This window comes from Hypomesus transpacificus, chromosome 26 (assembly GCF_021917145.1).
Source record: "Hypomesus transpacificus isolate Combined female chromosome 26, fHypTra1, whole genome shotgun sequence".
Classification (NCBI taxonomy): domain Eukaryota; kingdom Metazoa; phylum Chordata; class Actinopteri; order Osmeriformes; family Osmeridae; genus Hypomesus; species Hypomesus transpacificus.
Window position 1 is genome coordinate 2,504,022 of NC_061085.1, and position 16,080 is coordinate 2,520,101.

The window sequence follows — 16,080 nt, forward strand, 5'->3', positions numbered from 1 at the left end:
TCAACTGCGGTGTGAAGCGCATGTCCGTGCAGTAAGGCTGGGCAATATGGGTAAAGAATGCGGGTGATTTTGTGTTGTGGCGGGTAAACTCGCTTCACCTACCGGCTACCGTGGCGGGTGACTACAATTTATTAAACGGCTGTTCTTAATGCTGTAGAATGCCCCAATCACTTGCATGGGGCTTCCCAACGTTCTGCGGTCAATCATTTTTCGATAACGGAGCGTTGCTATGTATAACTGACCGCTGTCAAGAGAAGTGGCCTTTTTGCCTCGGATTCACGTCTTTTGTAGCACTCCGCATGTAGTCCGGTAACTTTTCAACCCCAGCGTACTCCGTTGCTTAGCGACGTCAGCTGATTTGAAGCCTAAAGAATGTTCTACGTCTATGAAGTTCAACGTCTTTGGCGAACTATTTCTCTGCTGATCAACACTACGAATGGTAACATATAAATTGTAAAAAGACACTAAGTTATTTTTTTGGCAAGTAGCCATGTAATGAGCGGGATAATGAATAGAACGCCGGTCATTATCGGGAAAATAAGCCCCTTTAGAGTGAAACTACACCCCTCCGCTTCGCGTCGGGAGCTGTTCGACCTGTCTTGGAAGAAGAACGCTCGGGAAAGCACCTCTGAAACTTCAGAATCTGATTCTGATGAGAAGGAGTAAATTGTACTGGGAGTGGGGAGGATGGGTGGAGGAATGTTAGTTTGTTGTTTAATCTGCCCTACTCATTTAAATGAATTGAAATGTATGTCAGTTCGTGGTTTGTGTATGTATAAGAGAGAAAGAGAAAGTGTCAGTGTTTCATTTAGACTTGAGATTAAATAAACTGCTTAAGTATTGTAGAGTAGATCTTGTAGTATACATTTTCACATGCAGTTACACATTGTCGGGTAAAAACAAGAAAGTGGCTGGTAAAAACATTGAGTGGCTGGTAGATTTTGAAATCCACCTGCCACAGTGGCCGGTGGACAAAAAATTAATTTCCATCCCTGACCTGGGGTCAAGTAACTCAAGCTTTTAAAACTAGCTTTTTATCAATACCTTGGCGTAAACTCACACTTTCTGCATGTTCCAACGAGTGATTTTGCTTCAGATGGTAAAAAAGGTTTCTTATATACTAGTATTATAATTGGACCAATGCGCTGTTCTTATTTGTCCAGAGACGTTCTAAGAAGTCCACAAACCCGTTTGCAGACCTCTCCAGAGGTCCGCAAACGATTTACGGACCTAATAAGCGGTTATCTTGGAGATGTTGACAACATGGCGTCTGCTCCAGATTCGTCGTGTTTGATTTAGGATTTTCTTACGTGTTGTTGTATTATATAAAAAAAACAAAATATGGACTTTTCGACAGATCTATAAACACCTTTTTTAAGCAGAGATTTGTTAAAACGTTAGATAACCGAGACAGTAGGTCGAGGTCAACAAGAAGTCCACATTTGCAGCTTGTCGTATTACCAGACTTGGTAGCCACCTGTTTGTTTAGCAGTACTAGTGCTACACCAATTTGCACCGAACATTGCTCTGCTCTTTGTCGGATTTCAAAAAGCCAAACAATCTCCAAATAACTGAAGAAGACAAACCCTTTTTATCAATAATTTCTTCATTGGATGTTGCTCCCTCGCCATCGCTTCCACTGTTTTCGGCAATAAGATTAATTTTCTGCGATTAATATTAGCTACTCCACTCGAGGTGCTCAGTATCATATGTCTAAGCTCAGTATATTTAAGTGAGCGTAGGCTACCATTTCTCCGCAACTTCCTGCTGCATCACAGAAATTAAATGGACTGCTGTTCCTAATTATTCTTTATCGATATTATTGAAAATGAATTAATGTTTACATTTACATTTATGCATTTAGCAGACGCTTTTATCCAAAGCGACTTCCAAGAGAGAGCTTTACAAAAGAGCATAGGTCACTGATCATAACAACGAGGTAGTCCCAAACATTGCAAGCAGCCAAAACATGAAGCATACATTGTGAAAAAACTAAAGCATACATTGTGAAAAAACTAAACAAGTGCCAAAAGGGAAGACCCATAAGAGCATGCAGTTATACAAGTTACAAATTAAAACAACATGAACCACTAAAAAGTGCAGGACTGTACCTGTAGAAGAACAAGCAATAGTAAAATATTTCACAGCGAGTACAAGACTTAACTTCGTTATAACTAACCTACAAGAGCAACAAGTCACTCAATAAGAGTCATTGTGATCCTGGAGGAAACTAACAACAGGTCTAGCCTAGGGATGCACCGATCCGACTTTTTCAGTCCCGATACCGATACCGATGCCTGGGCTTTGTGTATCTGTCGATACCCGATACCGATCCGATACCGTTGTTGAATTAATAATAAACTGTATACCTCCCACCTTATACCTTCCTTCCACCATGTGGAAAAGACTAAAGGCACCAGACTCTCCTAACTAAGACAAAATAACAGGTGTAATCTACTGCATTCTTATTTATTTGTTATTTAAAAAACAATTGTGCATTCAAAATGCAAAAATAGAATGTAATCAAACGTAGGGCCTAAATAAAATGTAGCAGTAGAAACAAAATAGTGTATTGGTCAAACATACAATAGTAATCAAACAGCAACCAAACATTGTAAACAATGTTTGTAAAAATATTTGAATTCTTATTTATTTGTAGTCGCTGGTGTGTAAACCATTATGGCAAGAAATTAGTGCCAGGAGAGCGAGCTCTGTAAAAACGATTTGTAACTTGCAAAAAAGATTTGCGTCTCTGTAGAAGAAAAAGATTTGTGTACTTGTAAAAAAAAGTTTTGTGTCTCTGTAGAAGAAAAAGATTTGTGTACTTGTAAAAAAAAGTTTTGTGTCTCCATAGAAGAAAAAGATTTGTGTACTTGTAAAAAAAAAGTTTTGTGTCTCGGGTAGAAGAAAAAGATTTGTGTACTTGTAAAAAAAGGTTTTGTGTCTCGGGTAGAAGAAAAAGATTTGTGTACTTGTAAAAAAAAGTTTTGTGTCTCCATAGAAGAAAAAGATTTGTGTACTTGTAAAAAAAAGTTTTGTGTCTCGGGTAGAAGAAAAAGATTTGTGTACTTGTAAAAAAAGGTTTTGTGTCTCGGGTAGAAGAAAAAGATTTGTGTACTTGTAAAAAAAAGTTTTGTGTCTCCGTAGAAGAAGGAGGGAACACTGCTCCCAAAACCATGTAAGCCATTAAGCCAATCAAATATAGCAATTTCTGTGTCTAGTATCATTGGGCATTCTCATCTGTCTATCACACATGACCTAGGTAAGTTTAATCGTTTTTTAAGGTAAATATTTATACGGATATTTAATTAGACAACTAGTCATTAAACCAACCATTAGTTGGACAATGTGCAGCTAAATGGCAGGGAACTGGCGCGAAGTATAGTGGTTTTCATTCTAAATGTATTATTTACTGCCAGTGTAACATAGTTAGCCTATCTGGGTTCAGATTAAATTCCACTAAATTGGCTACGCCACACGCTGTTCAAATGTGTACCTGCTCAGTAGCTGTAGCGCAGCATTTAATTCCTCATAGCAACGGAGGATTTTCTGAAAGGTAACATGTGCTTGTGGAGGACAATATAATGTACATAACGTGAAAGGTATTTAAGGTTGACCCAGTTGTTAGGTCTAAAATTGTTCATTGGACACACAATTCTGCTGAATTTGTGAATAAAACCTTATACAATAACAAAACGTTCAATGAAATGGTACATTTGTCTAGACAATATATAACGCAAATTGAACAAGCCTGGTGTATTCCTGGCCTTAGACGAGACCAAAACCTGTGTCCAAGTTGTTATGCAGGACTCTAGTGACAAGCTGAACATGGCATAATTGTCATAGTTTCCAGGCATCTTCAGGGACTGACACATGGTCTGGTTGTCTAATTAAATATCCCTATACATATTTTCATTAAAAAACTATTCAACTTACTACGACCCTTATCCATTAGTTTATACTATTAAGAGTGTGTATTAAGTGTGTGTATTAAGAGTGTGTTAACTGAATAATCTTTAAATGTTGCATTAAAGATACATGCCCATGGATATTTTGAACTACTAAACGTTACCAAATGACTCGCCATTGAAATCATCAGCATTCTAGTTTTGTTCTGTTTTCGCTGACGTTCTGTCACACAAACATGTGTGACAGACAAAAATGTCCAATGATATTAGACACAAAAATTGCTATATTTGATTGGCTTAGATGGTTTTGGGAGCTGTGTTCCCGCCTTCTTCTACGGATACACAAAACTGTTTTTTATAACTACACAAATCTTTTTCTTCTATGGAGACACAAAACTTTTTTTTACAAGTGCACAAATCTTTTTCTTCTACGGAGACACAAAACTTTTTTTACAAGTACACAAATCTTTTTCTTCTACGGAGACTCAAAACTTTTTTTTGCAAGTACACAAATCATTATCTACAGAGAAACAAATCTTTTTTGCAAGTTACAAATCGTTTTTACAGAGCTCGCTCTCCTGGCACTAATTTCACACCATAAACCATGGAAGTTTTTAGCTTAAAGCATTGCACCATGCAGTGTACAGCTCATGTCCAACCAGTGGACAGAAACTTAAAAGCAACATGGAGTGAGCCAAAGAGTTGGCTGTGTGGAGATATTTCACGCTTGCAACGCCAACTAGTTCTTCAGCTGTTTGCAATGTCTGTAAAGTAAATGTTTTGAGGGGTGGTGGTAGTAGTACAAGTACAATAATACCAATTTAATCAAGCACATCCAAAAGCACAATGCTAGGAGCACGCCAATTTCCTACAGCTCAACGACTCTACTATTGTAGAATCTACAGTGTAGAACGAGTAGTGTTGCACATATGTGATTGTACAATAATACCAATTTAATCAAGCACATCCAAAAGCACAATGCTAGGAGCACGCCAATTTCCTACAGCTCAACGACTCTTCTATTGTAAAATATACAGTGTAGAACGAGTAGCGTTGCACATATGTGATTGTTCAAATGCGTGTCTCACAGCGTAACGTTGCACATGCGATTTCGAAAATTCCAACGGAATATTTCCGATTTTAGAACTCACGCATCTAAAGGTTGCATGGATCGGCCAGTGGATCGGCTACATTTTACGATCCCCGATCCAGCTATTTTGTCAATATCGGGGCCGATATCCGATCTTAGTATCGGATCGGTGCACCCCTAGTCCAGCCAACCATTCCTAAGTGCCGTTGTACTCCCGGAACAAGTGCGTCTTGAGCCTTTTCTTGAAGGTGGGGAGACAGTCAGTGGCCCTGATGGAGGTGGGGAGCTGGTTCCACCATTGGGGGGTCATGCAGGAGAAGAGCTTGTGTTGGGACCTGGCAGTCTTGAGCGGTGGGACCACCAGGCGGTTGTCTGAGGAAGACCGTAGGTGACGGGTGGGGGTGTAAGGTTGCAGGAGAGACTTGATGTAGTCGGGTGCTAATGTTACGATATCTTTATTGAGGGAAGTCATTACTTTGATAATTATTGGTATCGATTTATCGCCCAGCCCTACTGTGCAGTTCTCCGACATGCACTCTAACAACCACTGCTGATGGAGGGCCTAAAATCTTGTAAGCCTACAGCCTGATTTCTGATACCGTGGCGGTGGAAATTTAGCCATAGAGGAAACACTGCACTATATATTATCATTCCAGGTGGCTGCGTTAGAAATCGTAAATCAAACTTTGGTCAGCATTTTGAGTGGAAATTTAATTTGCATTTGTACAGGTGTATTCGTGCACGTCGGGCTGGCCCTCGCAGCGGAACGATTCCGGATCCATTCGTTTACCTCACAGTTGCGTATTGATCAGACAAGAAGACACGCTTTTCAACTCGATTACTATTGATCAAAACAGAACGAGGGTTCGGCTGTAGCCTACTTGAAACATACTATTGAGAACATATTCGCTGACATGCATTGCACGTGTTTTATGCCTTTGGCGCTCAGGGTTTGTCATTGGCGCTCGGGATTTGTCATTGGCGCTCGGTAAAATGGCTTTGGCGCGCCAAAATTTTCTCTATGCAGGAAAAACATGCATAACATGAATCAATGACATACGTAATTAGTAGTAACAAGTAGTTGCAATGATGGAATGCATGTAGGTAGCAAAGTCCATTGCATTGCCCATTTTTGACAGCAAGGAAAGCATTTTTGCAGAAAAAGCAGTGGAAATATTCAACTTAAATTCAGCACCAGATTATTTGTGTGTTATAGGTTTATGCTTTGAGACTTTACTTGAGAAGTGTGTGCAGCAACTGAACATTGTGTGTAGTGTTTTGACAATAAGGTGATGTGTAATTGACATCAGTGAAGTAGTGCCAAATGGGGTCGAGCAATTGGTGCATGAAGTGAAGGTTGTGAAAATTGTGCAAAATTTTTGCTTTTTTGTGTGTTAACAATTGTGAAAAACTGTAACTACCTTGGCCTTCAGGCAACATCTCATTTTGGCTTCTTCTGAAACAACTGGTTACCGTAGACACTACTAGATATTGCCCAATTTGCATATTATATTGTAATACAAATAATATTTATCTTAGTATGAAGATTAATCTGTTATTGATACCAGATTACATTTATTACACATTTACCACATTTATAAATGTATGAGGATATCTCTAAATAAAGAAAAGTCCCATTCGTCTGTAGTGTGATAATAGTGTCACCTGTTGTGGTCATTTTCAGGACTTTCGTCCCGGGTAGAGATTTTGGCACACATCCCACGTTGTTCAATGGGGTCATATTAGTCTATAAAAGTTTTGATATTCTCTGCTAAATGAAGTGCATACAAATCTTACCCAGGACCTCTACCTGAAAACGTTTTTGGATGTTTTTCGGACCAATTAACTTGGCGGGGCGGGCTTTATACGATGATGGACAGATGATCAACAGTAACGTAATCAACCACGTCACCAAAGAGCGCTTGGGTTTTCAACAAACAACATATTACGTTGCTCTGATTGGTTGTATGTCTATCCAATTTAACCTGAATTCCGGGTTCAGTTGAAACATGCCCCATACTAACAGCCCAACGAAGCGGTTTCAGACTCATATTCTGACTAGAATTATGAGTATGACAATGTCAGGCTAGATCTTTATTCAAACTTGACAACTTCAACCTTTTTTTTCTAGGAAAAGGAAAGCAAGAAAAGAAGAATATCATGTCCTCTTGATCCAAAACAGTAAGTACATAAGAAATAACATAAAATGATCACTTCAATATTGTCAATCTGGATAATATTACGGCATGCAGCCGTAAGCAAGGCATGACATTGGCACCCACACACCCGCCAAATGCAGGTAGAATTCTGCTGTGGTGGGTAAAGTAGTCACTCTTACTAGCCACTTTGGCAAGTGGAATTCTATCTCGCTATAAGATTTTTTTATTGTAGTCTTCTCAAAACAAAATAATAAACTCATTGCAGGGTTCTCAAGCCTCACGCATTGACCGTGAGATGCACGCATTTCAACCAGTACGTATCGTTTCCCCCTGTGTTAAACAGTCTCGGCCACTGTACTAGGGGTGTCACGATACCAAAAAATCAGTAGTCGGTGCCAATACCATTTAATAACACGATTCTCGATGCCAATTTCGATACCATGGTAAAAAAAGAGGATTGTCTAAGATTCCATGTAGGCTACTTGAACCATGAACTTCTTTAAAATATTTGAAAAATAGCAAAATGTCCTACAAAGACATACAAAACATGTGCAATAGAGCATAGCACAACATAAAAAATTGCAATTAAGCCATTCAGCTAACAAGATGAACATGACATGAGTTTACCTTCTAAGCTATGGGCTAACGTTAAAACTACAGCTAACCTAAACTATGTACATAAGCCATTGTAACACACGTGCCCACCATCTCAAACATCATGTAACGTGTATTTTAGTATGACAGATTAAACAAACAGAAAAAGAGCATTCTTTGGATGTATTCAGAATTTCGCCGCGACTTCAACGAACATTGATTTATTTTGTATGATGCCAGATGTTAGCATCGGTGCTGCGCCTCTTCTGGAACTGAATCAGAACTTGCCTTGAATTCTTTAAAGGGGCAATTGACTGGGTTTTTTGGGTATTTCACACTGTTCCTTAAGGTCTCCGAATAGGGTATGTAACATTGGTTGGGTTGAAAATGGCCCGGGTGCTGTTCTATGCCCTCTTACAGATCCTCTGAAATGTTCCCGGGAAAAAACACTAGCTTTTTTCCTTTTATGGTATGCTCATTAATATTTAGATAAGCTGCGTGCTGATTGGTTGCTTATCAACGAGTGAAGCTGGGAGCAAAAACGCAACACGGCCAACAGCAGCACTAGCTGAAACACCGAAGTTGGAGACTTGAAATAAAAACGAGCAAATAAATCTATTGTGTCTACACAACACTGTTTTCAACAGATTGACTATATATCATTTGAAATGATAACATTACTTGTTTCCACTTCTGTTGTTGAAGCAAACTGGATTGACTTAGATGGGTAGAACGTTAGGCTACAGCTTAGCAACCAAACCATATCGTGATTCTACTCGGCTTCAGTTAGCTAGCTAGGCTAGCTCTAGATATCTTGCTGTAAAATAACATGACAAAGATCTGGACAAACATGCATCGTGAATTGTAGATTTTCATTACACAGGTTATTTATTTGAATGAAACACAGTCAGGAACATGAATCAACGTTAGCCCCATTGCCAATAAACTAGGCTAAATGATCACACATTCTACCTATGCTCTTGCGTTAACTAGCAAGCTAAACTTGTTTACATCATGCCTACAGTCTAGGTGTTACTAGTAACAGTTACTAGCAATGCTAACGTATCCTGTATCTAAAACCTGCCTTTCTCCAGTTCTTTCAAATAGATTATCTAGACAGGCGTTAGCAATAAGCCAGACTGCAGTTCGTTTTCTGGCTATTTTTCGGAAGCTTCCCTTCTAATGCCGACTACAGCTAGTCTAGCTAGAGATGTGTGTAGAAACGTATTTAGCATTCTACCTGGTATGCTATATACAGGAAACGTTAGCATTGCTAATAACTGTTAGCACAACATCATACTGTCCTTATAGCTTGCGGTTGCAATGAGCATACGGTTGGAACAGCACCTCTTTCCAGGTTCAGCTTCCTAGCATATCCTGCTTGAAATTGTCCAAGGTTGTCAAAACTGTCTTGGGTGAAATGTTCAGAGCAAATGAATGATTGAGTGTCGAACTTTGCCGGGATCTTCTCATAGACAACAGCAGCCATGCCTGTTGAATGTTTGGCTCCTTGGGAAGACTGTGAGTGTTAGCCTTCCCTCTACAGCCTGGAACACGGCATTTACGGCCGTGGTCCATTTTCAATATCCTTGTTATAATTCAAACCGTTCTTCTTTGTAATTCCTTATAAGTAGCCTACACAGAGCAGCGCGCAGCTAAACTAGTATCGGAGATAGACGCTACCTCGGGCTGGTCTGGATGTAAATTCTGGGGCGTGACAAAGATACAGACCAGAGCCAATAAGAGGGCGATCACCCTTTGTTGAAAAGCTAGCGTTTTACAGCCAAATTTTTTGTTTTTGAGATTTGAATAGGAAAGAGGTGTCAATGGACTTTGATATTCACGGTATGTTCAGTTTACCCTCCGAACTGTCGTTTTTCAACAATGACAAGGTAAAATCGGTTTTGCAGTCAATTGCCCCTTTAAACAAATCCAGATGACGATCTTTCAGGTGCTTAGCTAAATTGGAAGTATTCCCCCTTGGTCTGAAGACTGCGGTAGCATTTTTTGCATAATGGCTTCTGCGGATTAATTATAACGCCAGGGTCATCTGCCTCAAACGCAAACTACTTTTTTTGCCTTTCTTGTCAACAAGTCGAAGCGGGGCGATCGCTAAAGCAGCAGTTGTTATCTTGTTTTTCTTAATGTAAACGTCGACTGGAAAACTCCTGAAGGCGCAGCACCGATGCTAACATCTGGCATCGGCGCTCACGGTACTTACGGTGCTTACGGTACTTACGGTGCTTACGGTGCTTACGGTGCTTCAAAAAAATGGGCATCGTCGGTGTTTTGTTATTTTAGCATCGGAAGGTACCGTAAGTATCGGTTCTCGTGACACCCCTACACTGTACGTTCGTTGCTAAGCAAAATAGCGAACGCATGCGAAAGCTCATCTCGTGGGGCTTTTGATCAAACTTGAGGACCCTGCTCAGTGCAAGGCAAGGATGTGGCGGTAGGCTACATAACGGGGTAGGAAAAACCGGAGGCATGGACGGATTAAGAAGCCACGGGCCCCTGGGCCTGGATGTCTCAGCCCCCCCCCCCCCCCCGTTTATATATATATATATATATATATATATTTTTTGTCAGGAATAAAATGTATATTGTTGTTTAAAAACGCAAAAGTACTCGATTAATCAACAATGTTTATATTCCAAAAATCTTTGATAGTTGTAACCCTAGACTACAGTGTACATTTGTAGCCCAAACAACCCTCTCTCTTTCTTGAAAATTGACAATCCTAGGCTTTACAATATTATATCTTCAAGTGTGTGTGTGTTGGGGGTGCTTAGACAGGGCTCTAATGCTATTGTTTTGCACTTGCTTTTTGGATTTCTCCCTACAAAGTTGAAGGGCCCATAATGCATGGAGCCCCTCTAAAGTCCTATAGGTAAACTGAGGGGATAAACACTCACTTGAAAGGTATCATGATGGTTTCTTTCTTGTGACATCTTCAAAGTGAATGTTGAGGCAATTTTTTAGTTTCATCAGTAGGACTTGTTAAGTAGGCCCTGTTAAAGACATTAATGACTTAAGCCTAGCATATACCGGCTACGGTGCATATCATCTTATCAATACACTACATAACAAGTTAATAACAGCGACGATGCACAGAGGCTCTGGGTTAGGGGCCCCCTGAGCTCATGGGCCCGTTAGGCCCGTTGGTTAATCCATCCCTGCCCGGGGAAGACAAAAAAAAGAGAAAAACTGGTGATGAAAGTGAAACCGAAAATAAAGATACTAAAATAATTGTGTTGTTTATAAATATTAAACTGGACAAAAAAATTAATTCTGTTTAGTTCATGGGCAATTCCATGCAAAGGTCACCCTTACCATAGAAAAAAAAATTGTGCCCACACAAATATAACTGTTGTTAAAATGTTCACTTAGGTCTATATTTTGTTGCATGTAACCACTCTGATCTAAATGTATAGACAATTGCACTCTTTTACATAATATACAAGTTGTGCACTCATGCCGTTTTGTACCACTTCAAGAACGGGGTAAATGGACTCCAGTTTTCAATAAATTGTTACCATTTAGCATTTTCCTGATTGACAAGGGAATGATAGAGCATTGTGTATGCTCAGCTTGAGTTAAAAGCACAACTCCTTTAATGCATTAAGCCTATTGTTTATGAGTCAGTGAGTTCCATGGCCAAGTCACGTCCGTAACGTTTTGTAGAATACGTTTATGCCTATCAAACAGTGCCGATGTTACAACATCCAAAGTTTCTGTGCAAAGCTTATTTATACCAATGGTTAGTTTAATAAAAAAATCTTGCCCCTTTGTTACTTTTAAAAACTTTAATGATGTGTTATGGACGTGACATTACGGACGCTACACAATGTAAATCTTCACAATACACTGTTCACAACACAATGGAAATGTTCTCAAATGAAACGGCAAAGCTACATTCCAGTCATGATTATAGTCGGAATCATGTCTAACATGATATAGCCTAAACATCTTCAACGATCGACATCTTCTCCAGTGATACTGAAATTTCGAGTAGCCTAATTGTCTTGCCGTAACTGTCTTTGCCATAACCTCGATCCCCGCTCCATGTTTGTAATATTTACTTCCTACTAGAGAGGCAACTCGAAAGTGCTCGAGGGACTCGATTGGTTAAGGCATTTAAGGCGGCGCTCTGTAATTTGCTCGCGCTACCTGTCGGATCAAGCTGAGGTAGAGTTGACAGCTTCGATCAAAGATGTCTTAAAGGGGTCATTGACTGTGTTTTGGGGGTATTTCACACAGTTTATTTGTAACTCGATGTTTTTAATTTCAGTGCTTAATCAATAGTTTAATGTTGAAAATCACTATTCATGTAGGCGTTTTATGTAATTTGCAGAAGACTGGTCCAGACGCGTCATATCCGAAATGCCGGTTTCCCAAAAAAGACAAATATTTAAAAAAATTATTTTTTTGTGTTTATTACTCAAAATCATTTGTAACTGTGTGAGAGTAATCACAGCTAAAGATGATTGTGACCATTCTGAACTTTTATAATAGTAATTTGACAACAACTCCATCTAAAAAAAGATAAGGGGTCCTTTTCTTGTACCCAGCGCAATTGACTTTGTACACTGACGCAAGTATCATTCCTATTTTGCACTCAACGGAAAGCAGACTTTTCCCTTCACAGACGCATGTTGGTAAATTAGGGAAGGAACTTGCGCTCCCAGGGCAGTTCAGCGAAAAGAGGGGGCGTGTTCCAGCACAAACGTTCCTTGGTGTTATTTAGCAATTTGCAAAAAACAATTCCGCCACAGACCAGGAAAAAGTTAGTCTAAAGTCAATGGTGCGTTATTCAGATGCTATTTTAAGGGGGTGCATGCTTGGCCCATGCGCACTACTGGCGAGGCCAGACTCCTTTTCCTGAAAGCTACGTTACATTTCTTCCATGTCAATGATTAAAAAGAGTTTCATGAGTCTCTGTATGTGAACTTGATTTTTAACAATTGTGGCAAATTCCGTTATAATAGCAATCCGCAAGAGAACAAGCGTGCCTGCTCTTAAAGGAAATGTGAGATGTTGCTCTGATTGTTTTTTTGCACGTTACGTCCAAACCACACCTATGAGTAATGTAGCTACTTCAGACCAACCCATTTTAGATTCGCGCCAGGCGCAGAGTTATTTATCCCGCCGGTATAATAGCAACAATGCCGGAGTCCCGCCCACAAAGTCACTTGCGTTTCACTTTTTGATACTTACGTTTCAGATTGTTAAAATAGGGCCCAAAATTTAATTATCAATGCTATTTTGGTGGCCATCTTGAAAATCTCCAGTGACATTTCAGATGGTTCAGGAGGAGTCAGTGTAGTATTAACTTGATACTTTATTCACACGGTACAACACATCATTGTAACATTTGATTTGGCATTATGGTTCTGCTGGCATCGGCTCCCTGCCGCACCCAACGGAGACACCGTCTCGACCTCCGAGCAGACCTCCATAGCAGCGACGCATTCCCCCTACAACAGGAAACACAGAACCAAGGGTGGAGGCCGGGGAGGCGGAGGCAGCAGATTAAACAGAAGCACCCTGTGTCGCACTAGCAAAGCAGAGTGCAGCGATATCCTGATTAAATAGCCCGCCCTGCTAAGAAGGTGTGCCCCTACTGCGTGATATGACGCGCTGCCAGTGACGCGCTGCTAATGAGGCGCTATGTCTCGCGTCCCCCTGCATGAACCAGCTCCGCTTGTTTTTCTTAATGTAAAAACTATTTCACAAGTTATTTTAGATGTTGAGAAAAGCAAAAAAATGTACAAAAATGTAAATGTCAGGCCCTGCATGGCAGTATGGGGAGCAACAGAAGAGCACTGTAAATAAAGTTCAATCATTATACATCTTGCCAATACAACCACTTATACAAGGGTAAAAGTCATTTAATTCAGTTATTCGTTGAAACAGACCATTTGTCTCTTGGTGTATCTTAGTTGATCAGATGTAATTACCAACTAGAAAGGGTACATTTTTTATTTATATTTTTTTTACTATATCACCTCCAAACCTTCCGGGCATTGGCGTGTGAACATCCACAATCATTACAAGCTGAACATTGATGACAATATGGTAAGCTGAGGTAGCTAAAATGATTAACTTCTGCGTGAACTGTGTGTAGCTCAATAGGGTAGGCTTACGCTACTGTATTTTAATGTCGGTCATAATGGTGGTACCTGGAGAGTCAAATATTTTCTGAGGCAGTATAGGGTGTAAAAGGTTTGAGAACCACTGCTCTATTGTATTCATTTATTAGAACCCCCTCTGAAACAGGCAAACAATGTGTCAGTATCAAAATCGCCATTCAAACACTACCATCTGCAATCTGAACATTTGCCCCCAAAAACGTAAATACACTTTAAATTTATTTTTGGAAACTGGCTACTATAACAAGTTTACTCAAAGCGATTATTTTCTGAAGACTCGGGGCTCATGTGACCAGCTATTAACGTTGTAAGTAGGGAAAAGCGCATTGAACTTTGTCAGCTTCTCTAATAGCAGGGCTCCAGACTAACTTTTTGCCTTGGTTGCACTGTTGCGGCTAACTTTTTTGTTTACGTGCACCAGCACAAAATGTAGGTGCACCCAAATTTTTCCTTGCGTTGCCACAATTTTAAGGTCACCTTTTTATCACACTCCATATACATTCATATATATATATATATTATGTAAAAGATCTTAAACAAGAATAACTTTTTTTTTTATTTGAAGCACAATTTTACTGTGTGTAAAAGTTAAAATATTATTTTTTCAAAATATCAATGAGCTTCACTGAGCTGCCAAACTAAAACATTTTAATCAAAATAAAACATTTCAAAATAGAAATGCTATTGTTTAAAAGTGCTTCCCTGAACTGAGACCTAACATTTCATGGCTCAAAGTCTTATAGCGGGTCCCCTCTTGCTGTCGCATGCCCTTCAGATGGCCAACACCTGTAATTTGGCCTTCTTGCCCTTTGGTCTTGGCTAAACCAGCTTGCCACACTCTCCCTAGCATCACAATCCTAGCTCCATGGGCTAGCTCCATGGCCCAGCTCCGTAACTCAGGGGTGGGCAATTCATTTTTACAAGGGGCCACATATGAAACCTGAAATGTGTTGGAGGGCCGTATCAACGATAACTTGAACTTAGTTCTGCTCAATATTCATTTTCTCACATTGTAAAAAGCAGTATAGTATATATTTTGATTAGCTGGTACTGGTTATCAGAATAATAAGGATATTCTGTAAATATTTATGTAAAATGTCAGTGTAGGAAAAGACTAGAAGTAATAAACAGTAAAAACAATAATTAAATCAGTGTATCATTTTATTTGTAACTAGTTAATCTTCACAAACACTGAAAAGTTGTTTGGCAGTATGTTAATGATTGATTAATTGCAATTGATCAACTTTATACAAAAGCAATACTTTTTCAGTTCATTTTGTTCTGTGAGAGAAATCCAGTGGGCTTGAACAAGTTCATCGATATCTGGCTGAATGTCTGAGGTGTATATACAAAGGACAGCTGACAGGTGATGATCAGGGTCTGCAGTTTAACGAGCAAACCATCAGCGGCCTGCGCCCACTGAATCAGTCAAGTTCTTATTATGTCCGCGTAACTTTTTTCTTTAGTCCCTTGGAGCCGATTCAAATTGTAATCCTTCAACACAGCGACCTCTTCTCCACAAACTAAGAACTTTCACCTCAGTAAACAGATACTTAGAAGTCCATGTCTTGTAAAAAAACTAAAATGTACTTTCTGTATCAACCTTCCGTTTTTCATTTGAGGCCAAACCAAAAGCTAACTCTCCTGTTGGTGAGGTTGCGCAAGCGCACATATGTAAATTGCCTGATCACTGTAGTCTTTCAGGACTACATATTTACTACCACTCAACACGTTAAATTATTTTTGATTTACCTCACGCAGGCTGGATTGGGACAGCCCGTGGGCCGGTTGTGGCCCGCGGTCTGGCATAAATGATTCTCTGGTGCTCAGGTCGTAATTTCAATCACACAGCACGGAGCATTGTAGGCATACAAGAATATCTGGACCACAGCCAATCAGAGGCAAAGACCCGCCTCATCTCTGTCTGATTGGTTTATACTACCATATGATCCAACCACGAGTGTGAGTTCCGTCAAAGGAGAACAAATGCTTCGTTCGTGAAGAGGCAGCGGATGCGAGGGGGTTAGGTGCACCGGTGCGACCTAGGGAGACTTTTTGTCGCACCTGTACAAATTTTGGTCGTATATGAGACCAAATTGGTCGCACTCTAGAGCCCTGAATAGGCTACTCCCTCTCGCTATAAACACACGCCTTATTCTCGAACGCAGTTAAGAAGA

At 39.9% G+C, this 16,080-nt stretch overlaps 1 protein-coding gene across 1 annotated transcript in view; it reads left to right on the forward strand.

Annotated features, from left to right (window-relative positions):
• Positions 1-16,080, forward strand: part of trmt13 (tRNA methyltransferase 13 homolog) — a 62,862-nt gene that overhangs the window by 12,166 nt on the left and 34,616 nt on the right. Inside the window, exon 2 of the mRNA XM_047050009.1 lies at positions 7,130-7,179. Coding sequence (XP_046905965.1) covers positions 7,130-7,179 — 50 coding nt within the window. The remainder of the gene's footprint in view (positions 1-7,129; positions 7,180-16,080) is intronic.